This window comes from Cornus florida, unplaced genomic scaffold (assembly GCF_030987335.1).
Source record: "Cornus florida cultivar Cherokee Brave unplaced genomic scaffold, ASM3098733v1 CherokeeBrave_3.0.0_Hap2_Chr07, whole genome shotgun sequence".
In the NCBI taxonomy this organism is placed as follows: domain Eukaryota; kingdom Viridiplantae; phylum Streptophyta; class Magnoliopsida; order Cornales; family Cornaceae; genus Cornus; species Cornus florida.
In genome coordinates this window covers 27,770,185-27,781,254 of record NW_026775577.1, presented here as the reverse complement: position 1 = coordinate 27,781,254, position 11,070 = coordinate 27,770,185, and the positions used below count along the sequence as shown (strand labels likewise).

General features: G+C 33.9%; 1 protein-coding gene across 1 annotated transcript; it reads left to right on the top strand.

The window, feature by feature from the left end:
- The first annotated feature begins 8,010 nt into the window (after nt 1-8,010).
- Nucleotides 8,011-9,169, top strand: LOC132316508 (ethylene-responsive transcription factor ERF109-like). Its single transcript, XM_059814981.1, has 2 exons — nt 8,011-8,124; nt 8,549-9,169. The coding sequence occupies exons 1-2, from the start codon at nt 8,011-8,013 to the stop codon at nt 9,167-9,169; spliced, it is 735 nt and encodes a 244-aa protein (XP_059670964.1).
- Nucleotides 9,170-11,070: the final 1,901 nt, after the last annotated feature.

The following is an 11,070-nucleotide window of genomic DNA, read 5'->3' as shown; positions in this document are numbered from 1 at the left end:
AAGTTTCCTGTTTTCTGCTGTGTCTAGATTAAACTTAGTGTGATTGTTTTCTTTTGCAGGCACATAGTCTGAAGAGAAATATAGGCCAGTTTTTTGGATTTGCCTGGATTGAAAATCAGGTGTTTTATGGTTTTTGGAGGGTCATATTTATTTAATCATTTATCTACTTCTCATGTGCAAGAGTTTCTTCCCTATTGTATTTTTTCACAGATATTTATGTGCATGCATAAATAAAGACATGATTGATTTTGTCCCAAAAACATATATTTATCGGTTTATTCTTATCTTCAGGAGTAAAAACAGAGGACAAAAGTTAAGGAGAAACTTGACAAATGTGTTAAAGAAAAACTGTTGGATTTTTGTGATATCCTCAATATTCCAGTAAACAAAACCACTACAAAGAAGGTGAGTTTCCACAAATGATGTTTCTACTTTTTATGCGGGACAATAGAATGACCAATCAGTCTGAGATATGTTTTTAAGAAGAAATTTCAGTAAAATTACTGGAGTTCTTGGAATCTCCTCAAGCTACAACTGACACATTGCTTGCAGAAAAGGACAAGGTAAGACAGTTATGATTTCTTTTACCTTTTTTTTATTGGCTTATATTAATCTTTATTTAATAATTTATTCTTGTGTCTTGTATTCTTGATGGCATTAAAATGTTTGTGTAGTCATCTAGGTGTGTGTTCTTATTGCAATTTATTATTTTCCGGCAAGGTTTATTACTGAAATTTGATATTACATCTTTTTTTTGTCAATATTAAGAAATTCTTGTTTTAATTTGATTTCTTTGTCAGTTTTCTTATATTTTTCTGCTTTGTTAGTAGTAAGTTAGCCAACTATTTTAATTGCTAATTTTGTGATATCCTTTAACGGTACTCGTTTAGACATCTGAAAGGAGAACGTTTAAATTGTTTAAAAAATTGTAGGTACTTGATTGTTGAATATTTTTTATTCAAAACTGCTAGTTCGTGTAGTCCGACTCTGTGGGGCTTCTGATTTTGGTTTTGTGGGGTTTTTGAGTTTGGAATTGACTGTTTTCAACCATAAACTTGATTACAAGAGTTTTTAAGCAAGCTCCATGAGAAATTCTAAGTTTGCACCACTTCTTGTATTTAACTACCAATAACTATAAACAATGATCGTCTACATTGAAATTCAGAACAACTTTGCTGAAAATCCTTTTGAGTGTTAGATTGAAGGCGTAAAGGTAAAAATGGAAAAAATTGAATTATAAAAAAGAAATGAAAACAAGCCTATGCAGCTCATGATTTATGAATTTCTTATTGCATCTTGGAAAGGTTCCAATAGAAAGCTGGTAGAAAACTAAGCTCATGTAGACCAAGGATCTCAGTGAAAAGTTATATTTTAGACTCCTTGAAGACGGTCTGCTAAATCTTGGATAGTTGTTCATAAATGATTTTCTATAATTAATATGTTGGGTACTTGAAGAAAAAAAACAAAGGAAAAAAAGAAGCAGCTAAAACTAGCTAATGTCATCAAAAAGAGGTCTTTCGTAAGGATTAATACTATTGTAGAAAAAAGACAGAATAATAAAGTAATACATTCACAGAATATCAAAGTAGGCATTTATTTAGAAATAATAATAATAATAAAAGAATCATAAATCTAAGATGTTTAGGCCACGTGTCAAGATATTATTACATTAGCATGATAAAGTTACTTGATCAAAGTTAAGGTGCAAAGAGGACATGAGAATATAAAATTGAAAATGAATTGAGGTTTTTAGGAAGGACATAACTTAGACGAGTATATGGCCTCGCAAGTATGAAATTGAATTTAGGCTTATTCAGTTGTGTTAATGAGGGATATTTGTGGCTAAGTTAACTAAAATAAGGTGATGATATATGTAGAAAAACATATATGGATGAAGATAGAATAAAGAACAGTTGAATGCTTACTAGAAGAGAGGAGATTCTCCTTGTAGTGCTTTTTCTTAAATTGTTAGAATATACTTTTTAGTTATCATTTGTTTATCCATTATAGTGACTCCCATAAGAAAGAGGAAAGGAAAATATAGATGTGGAGGCATGATTGTTAGTACATAGCAATGGCAAATGCATAAAAGACGTACCAATGAGATATGACAAGTTGTGGGATTTCGAAATATATACCATATAGACATTATAGCAAGTGAAGGTTTCCTAGGGGTCATATATATTTTTCTCATGGAATAGATTAAGTACAAGTGAATTATTTAGGCAACATAGTGACGATAAAAAAAAAAAAAAAATTAAAATCGAAGGTTCTATATACAATAAGATTGAGAGAGATGCAGAATTGTGTGCACAAAGTGGGAGACCGGAAAAAGGGCTGGGAGTTAAAAAAGAAAAAAAGAAAAAAAAACGGGAGTCTAAGTGGTAAAATTTAATAAAACATTAACAAGGGTCTAAAAGTGTTGTAGACAAAAATAATTGGAGCATCTTACAAAATGTAACTAATTAACAACACTGGACTATGTATCTTGTAAATATCACGTTAATAATCATTTTTGTTGCAGTGTAGCAAGGAATAACATAAAAGTAATATGATTAGTTTTGTTTCACAAAGTAAATATTCTTACATGTTGAATTTTCAAAGCTTAACTTGTCGGTGATAAATCTTAATAATATTCTGTCTTTTTTATTTATACTTTTCCTTATCTTTAACGAGTTGATTTATCTTTTCTATTGGTGTTCTTTTTTTCTATTTATATTTTTTTTTTCATGTAGCATATTTTGAAAACTTAGCTTTGGGTTCATTTTTTGTCATAGGCACTAATTGTATTTATTCATTGTTGGTTTTGCAGATTGTTGGATGAGCTCATACTATAAGAATTCAAGCTCTTTTTCTTTAAGACGGTTTAAGTAGTTTATGTCTAGATCTTTGAATCATTTGTTTAGGATTCTATAGCTCATTTTTGTCTAAGATCTCGAAACATTCTATTTAGGATATTAGCTTGTTTTTGTCCAGATGCTAAGACTCCTTTTTCACGCGATGGGCTATGTTGTAAACAATACTTATTTGGTTCGTGTGGCTTATGTAATATCAATTATTTATTTATTTGCATAATCATTTTGATGTGTTATTAAATTTTATTTTTCATATTGTTTATAATGTTAATAATGTATAGGTTATAATATTATAATTGGTGCCATATTAATATGTTATTAATATATATAAATTCAAAAAAAAATAATATATTAAAAAAATGGGTACATTTTCCACGAATAAATTTTATGGTCTATTTTGGATATTTGTCATGACATATATTTGTGGCCAATTAAAATTATAGTCACGAATAAATTCCGTGGCCTATTTCGAGTATTTGCCACGACATATGTTCGTGGGTAATTAAAATTATAGCCACGAATAAACTCCGTGGCCTATTTTGGGTAGTTGCCACGACATATATTCGTGGATAATTAAAATTATGACCACGAATAAACTTTGTGGCCTATTTTGGGTATTTGCCACGACATATATTCGTGGGCAATTGAATTTATAGCCACGAATAAGTTCTGCGGGAAAAGACTTATTTTACCACGATAAATATTTTCGTGGCAACATGATTGAATTAGCCACGATTCATTCCTATATCGGGATTGCTATCTGCCACGAAAATATTGTTATTTAGCAACGAAATAGCTTGAGTCAATAGAAGGTATTTTACCACGAGTTCAAATATGTGGCAAAAGGTCCATATTTTGCCACGAAATTTTTTAGTCGTGGTTATTGGCATTTTGTGACGGGGCTACACCCACGACTGAGCAACGAGCTATTTCTTGTGGCTAAAAGGCTTTCGCCACAAAATTTGAAAGTTTTTGCCCTGTTTTATCTCAGACCAGTTCGGGTGTTGATCGGGTGTTGTCTCCTATCACGTCCTGAATCATACGTATAGTTCCTAGCTTAATTACTGGACTAAATGTCTCGTAGAAGTCAACCCCTTCTTGTTGGCTATATCCTTTTGCAACAAGTCGTGCCTTCAGTTTTTCCAAACTCCCATCTGATTTAAGTTTTGTTCGAAAAACCCATTTGCAGCCCACAACATTCATGTCATGGGAACGTGGAACTAGTGTCAAAGTATGGTTGTCATTCAATGCTGTAATCTCGTCCACCATAGCAGTTCGCCATCCTGGATGTTTTAAAGCACTTCTGATGCTTTTTGGCTCAATCGGAATGGTAGAATGAATAATACGGTAAATAAACTTAGGATTGGGTTTGTGAATACCTGACTTGTTTCACGTAGTCATTGCATGAGGAGCTTGTACCATATCACCAGGTCTAGTACTTTCAAAAGAAGGAGAAGGCAGATTTGATGATATCTGAACAATAGGTCTTGGTAGGTTGGGCAACAAATGTGATTCAGTAGCAACTTCTTGTGTTTGAAAGTCATTAAACATTCTAGCTCGATCTTGATCTGTGATAGTAGGTGTTGAGATTTGTGTGTCATCACAGGGATTCATCCATTCATCAAATACAGAAAGATGTTCATTTCCCTGCTCAACAAAATTCAAGTTAGATGATGAATTAAAGGGAAATTTTCTTTCATCGGAAACCACGTGTCTAAAAATAAAGACCCGATTTGTAGAAGGATAACGACAACGATATCCTTTATGCTTATCACTGTAGCCCATGAAAATGTAAGGAAGTGATCTTGGATAAAGCTTATATTTACTGTAGGAACGAAGGTATGGAAAACATAAGCAGCCAAAAGTTCAACGCATAGAATATGAAGGAGTTTTATGAAGCAACGTGGTATAAGGACATTCCATGGCTAACATTGGAGAAGGCAACCTGTTTATTAAGAAATTAGCAGTGGAAAATGCTTCAACCTAATAATGTTTTGGAACTAATGCTTTAATCAGCATTGCAAGCCCTAACTCTACAATGTGTCTATGTTTTCTTTCGGCAACACTGTTTTGTTATGGAGTTTTAGGACATGACATTTGATTAATAATTCCTTTATGCGGGAGATAGTCAAGGAACTCTTTTTTTAGAAATTCAGCACCATTGTCTGACTGAAAATTTTTAATGTTCTTGTCAAATTGATTTTCCACCATTTTATGAAACGCTACAAATGTTTCAAAAAAATCAAACTTTCTTCTTAGTGGATAAAACCAACAAAAACGAGAAAAATCGTCAATGAACACTATATAATACCGAAATCCTTGAATTGAAGAAACATGAGCCGATCCCCACAGATCATAGTGAATTTTATTCAAAGGTTCCGCACACCTATTATTTGTAGAATAGAAAGGAAGCTTACAACTTTTTCTAAGTTGACAACTCACGCACAAGCCATGAGATTTCTTATTAACAGAAATCAATTTATTAGATTGTAGATGCTGTAATACTCTTGGTTGAGGATGACCAAGCCGCATATGCCAGACATCTGCATCAGTGGTCTGAAAACAATTTGAGAAGAAGGCCTTGGTCCTAGATTCCTCATAGAGTACTTCATGTTTACTCCCTGAGGCTAATGTCTCATTTGTCTTTCGATCCTTTATCACAAATCCAATGTCATTAAAGTGAAAAGAACAAGGAGAATCAGTTGTAAGTTATGATACAAATAATAAATTTTTCTTAATATTTGGAACCAATAAAACATCCTTTACTGGAATAGTTTTTCCATTACCAAATATTTTCCCCTCACCTGTATGTGAGATGTGTAGCCGCTCACCTTTCCCACCATGACAAAATCTGACCCCTTGTAAGGAATTAATTTAGAGAGCTTACCTGGGTTATCAGTAATGTGTGATGTTGCTCCTGTGTCAGGTAACCAATTTGTATCTTGAGCCTTAGAAATTTGCATTACAGCTAATGCCTTCGGAATTTCTTCATCTTGATAGCTATTGTTAAACCAATGCCAACATTTAAGAGCCTCATGCCCTCTTTTCTTGCATATTTGATAAACAACCACATTATTGTTGTATCATGGTTGTGTTCCTGAAGTTTCTTGATGTCGATTGGATAAATCTCCATCTCGAAAAAATGACCCACGTTGCCCAATTTGTTGGAAACCTCTTCCTTTTGATGTAAAGGATTGTCCACTACCACGTTTATAATTTTTTTTTATTTTCAGATTTTTGACTAAGAAAGGCCATTGCATGATTAGTCACCTCACTTTGATGCCCCTTGCTTCTTAATTCATGGCTTTGAAGAAGACGTATTAAATCTGCAAAAGTTGGCACTGGTGGCTTCAACATTGTTGTAGAAAATGCTTTATACTTTGGTCCTAGCCCACTTAACAACCAAAAGACTTTGTTTTGATCAGACACAGGTTTACCAATTGCATTCAACTGGTCACAAATGGATTTAAAATCTCTTAAGTACTCAACTAGGGAAGAAGTTCCCTTTTTCATATATTGAAGCTTTTGAAGTAGCTCAATTTCTTTTGCTTGCGAGCTTTGTGAAAAGGCATCAGCCAGAGCTTTCCAAACTTCAACAGCTATTTTCAAACCAACAACGAGTCCAAGAACGTCTTCTGTTAGAGAAGCCGTTATCAAAGCTCTCACTAACTGATCAGTGCGTGTCCATGACACAAAATCAGGATTTGCAATCCTTCCTGTTCCATTGGAACCTTCAATCTCTCTCTCTAAAAGAATTATTTCTCCTGTGATGAAGCCAAGCAAGTCTTGACTTTCAATAAAAATAGAGTACTTGTGTTTCCCACAACAAATAATTTGTTGAAATAAGCTCCAATGAAATGAAGTTTGCAACATTGAGGTTGGAAGGGTAAGGATATTTGAGAGTGGATGCTAATGCCATTGTTACTGGCTCTGCTACCATAAAGAACTTTTGAATACAAGTATTTTTGATAGAAAACTCTCTGCTCTTTACATGCCGTAGCAGAAGAGAATTTATATACATTTATTATTATTACAAATTATTTTGAATAATATTGTATAACAGATCAAGATAAAATAAAATACAAAATCCTCTGAAATCAAGGTGGATAACTCAGTTCAAAAGACTTTGAACTTTCTCCAATATTCTTTGTAGGTATCCATTTATCCAAGGAGTCTGGTGCAACAGTTTTTGAATTTAAACTTCGATTCAATCATTTTCCAGGAAGCTTATCCAACGCAATATTTGGATAATTACTGCTTTCTATAGCTCGGTCTGTGTTGGTGTTCTTTTCTCCATCTCTTCGTGTCTGTTCCAGATCCTTCTCCTACTCAATTATGTATTGTAAAGAGAATTTTGTTGGGATTTTACGTATAACATAAGTATGAAATAAAGTACGTATTGTTTGGGATTACGTATTGCTTGGGATGTTAAGTAGATTATAATTTGAACTAGTGTTTCTCCGAGTCAACGACTATAATCTAGTACGATTACTGTGATTAAAATTTAAACTAGTGTTTCTCCGATTAAAATCAATGATTATCATCTAGTAGGGTTATGGTGTTTTTCCGGTTAGGGTCAATGATTATCTTCTAGTCATCTAGTAGGGTTATGGTGTTTTTCCGGTTAGGGTCAATGATTATCTTCTAGTAGGATTATGTTGAGATGTTACGTACAACTTATATTGACTTAAATTACAAACTGCTAGGATGTTATATACAAATAATTTGCTGGTATTTTATGTAACTGTTTGGGATGTTATGCAGTACGTACACAAATAATTAAACATAAATTACAAACTGCTTGGGATGTTATGCAGTACCTACACAAATAATTAAACGAAAAAACAAAAAAACCATGCCATTGCTATGTTAATTTGGAATAAAATGACCTAGTATACAAATAAGAAAGGGAAGGAAAAATTTATGGAAACAAATGAATGAAAAAATAGATTTATTATTCGTTTTGGAAACAAATTAAAATATGTTTATTTTCTGGGCCAATGTTGCTCTATTCCGATGTTGCTTTGTTAATTTGAAATAAAATGACTTAATATACAAAGAAAGGGAATGAGAAATTTATGGAAACAAAGGAATGGAGAAATAGATATGTGATTTGTTTTGAAAACAAATCAAAATATGTTTATTTCCTGGGCTGATGTTGCTCTGTTCCAATATTGCGTTGTTAATTCGGAATAAAATTGCCTACGAAGAAAGGGAAGGAGACTTGTTATATGAAGAAATAGAGTCCTACTTCTATTTGGAAACACAGGTAGGGAGAAATAGAGTCCTACTTCTATTTGGAAACAAATCGAAGCATGGAAATTTTGGGAGAGGATAAAGGTTGCTTCTATTTGGGAAGAATATTTGGAGAGAAATGGTGATTGGATATTTTGAGAGAGAAGAAAGATGGCGGGATTTGATTTGAAATGAAATGGGTTGCTGAAAATAAGAGAGGGAAGAAGAATACGTTATTTGTGAATATTGTATATATATATATATATATGAAAATTGTGTATAAAACTAATACAGATTTTTACCCTCCTGAGTTAATACTATCCATTTACTAAAATAGAGGAAATGGACAACTGTTCGATTGGGCAGGATCATGATACTGAAATCCTCCCCATTCCATCCTCGGCCTTGCCGACTTTTCATGGCAAAATTTCTTCATCTTCTTCAAAATGAACCCGTAGGAAGGTCAGAAATCCTCTACGGAAAAGCCCTCATCTTCTTCTCATTTCACCCGAGAACAAGAACACTCCATCATCGTCTCGGCTCTCACGCACGTGATCAGCGGCTGTGATGGTGATGATCCCACCACTGATCTACTACAAGCCCTCCACCAGCCTTCCGAAAGTGGCGGCACCAACTTCTTCCCGCCAAATAATGAAGAGGAGAAAAAACAGATAAGTGAGAGCAAGAAGAAGTACCAAGGAGTACGGCAGAGGTCGTGGGGGAAGTGGGCTTCGGAGATCCGAGACCCCAAGCGAACAGCCCGGGTGTGGCTTGGCACGTTCGATACAGGGGAGGAAGCGGCGAGGGCTTACGACAAGGCCGCCATTGAGTTCCGCGGTGCCAGAGCCAAGTTTAACTTCCCATTGTCAGATTATACAGACGGATCAAACTCAAACTCGGAACCAAACCGAGAAAATGAAGAGCTTAATCCGAATGCAATTGACAGGGAGACGCCACAAAGCTCACAGTCTAGCAACAATGAAGCGCTCGGACCCAACTCGTCGGAGATGAAGAGTAGCGAGATAGAGACAAGTAAGGAAGAGAGTGAAGAGTTTTGGAAAGACCTTCCTCCACTATAGATATATAGTTAGGAGGATGAGGAGCTAATACTAATATAAATAATCACAACCTACATTGCATGCATTACGTACAATTTTACGGAAGATCATCATGTTGATGCCATTGGGAATTCTAGATTTATGAGTTAGGTGTCAAATTCAGCCAATATTTAGAGCTGCTTTGCTGGGTTAATTTTAAATATGCACACACATATGTGTGTGTGTTGGCAGTAGATGGGAATTGTGAACACTTGAGTTGACATGGTATGAACATGTTTCGTGGGGTCGTTTGATGTTTGAAATAGACACTAATATGCTTATGCCCTTAGTTTAGTTGATTCGAAAACAGTCCCCAGATGTTCCAGAAAGTTCCTATACATCGTCAACAAAAAAATAACAAAAAAAAAACCAAAAGACAACTAATTTTTGTGGAAAACATCTTGTTACTATTTTATAATAATAATACTAATAAAACCCAATGAGATGTAAGAAAATGATTTCCATTTTTCTCGTAAAATAAGAAATGAGTACATTTCACATGTTGAACTTTGAAATTGGCTCTGTTCACGAATGTGCATAAACTAGCGTGAAATTTTTTATCAACGTGCATGGTTAGAATTGAATGCATGATTTAGATTTTTTGGCGCGCTTGGCACTAGAGAGTCAAATATTGCTTAGAGCAGCTACATTAGTGCTCCGTTTGGCGAAAATGGAGTAGCTTTTGGAGATTGCATGTTCCAATGGAATATGGAAAAAGTGGACCCCAAATTTAGGCTCTCCATGGAGGTCGCCAGAAAGGGCGACTGGGAAGGCGATAGGGCTCACTTTTTGTGGGCCCATTTTTGTATTATTTTATTTATTAAATTCAGGCCAAAACACTGTACGAGCCTAGAACACATTTCCTAAAGGCATGTTTCACTGAAATAAAAGCTAAGGCCTTGCTTGGATTGCATTTCAGAGAACTGTTCTTGAGAACAATTCTCAAGAATAGTTTTCAAAGAACAGTTTTCAATTTTTTCAGATTTCAAACCTGCTTGGTTAAGAGAATTTGCAAAACAGTTTCCGGAAAACAAAAACTCATAAAACTACTTGGTTATATGAGTTTTTGAAAATAGTTTTCTGAACTAAGAAAATAAATAAAAATATTATTGTACCTCATTTTATTTTTATTTCTTTAATTTATGATATTAACTATTAATGTAAATAAGTGTTAGAGGTAAATTCATTTTAGCTAATATTCTTAACTTAAAAACAGTTACACAAATACATATATTAAGTTTAATTACAATCCTCTTTCTGCATAACTCCAAAATGGAGGTTCTGTTTGGTGCTTGGGAGCAAGCTAGCGTCCAAAGATCTCTATTAAGTCATTGAAGTGTACTTTTGGAGTTATGTAGAAAGAGGATTTTGGAGTCCAAGTTTTGAAGTTTTGGTTAGTGCTACTGTGCAAGCTGGTGTTGAAGACATTGTTGTGTCATTTTGAATTATATTATCCTTAAAATAAGGACTTTTGTTTGTATGGTTGTATTTGTTTCCCCTTCATGGGACTCCATGTACATTCTTCCTAAATTTAAATACAATAAAAGAGTTACATCAAACATTATAAATTAAATCATAATAAAAGGTGCACTAAAACAAAGTTTTCATAACACAAAACATAATAAATTGTCCCCCACATGAATATAACATAAAGTCACATGCATAGGAAAAATAAATAAATAAATAAAAATAAATAAAATAAAAATATAAGGCATAAGGAAATTGTTCAATAACACATAAAACCAAATATGTGTTTCAAGTCACATGCAACCAAAAACTAAACCCTGCATTCAGTAACCATCCAAATCAGTCCAAGCTCTTCAACCAAGCAAACTTCAAGTCAGTCCAAGCTCTTTAACCAAGCAAACTTTAAGTCAGTCCAA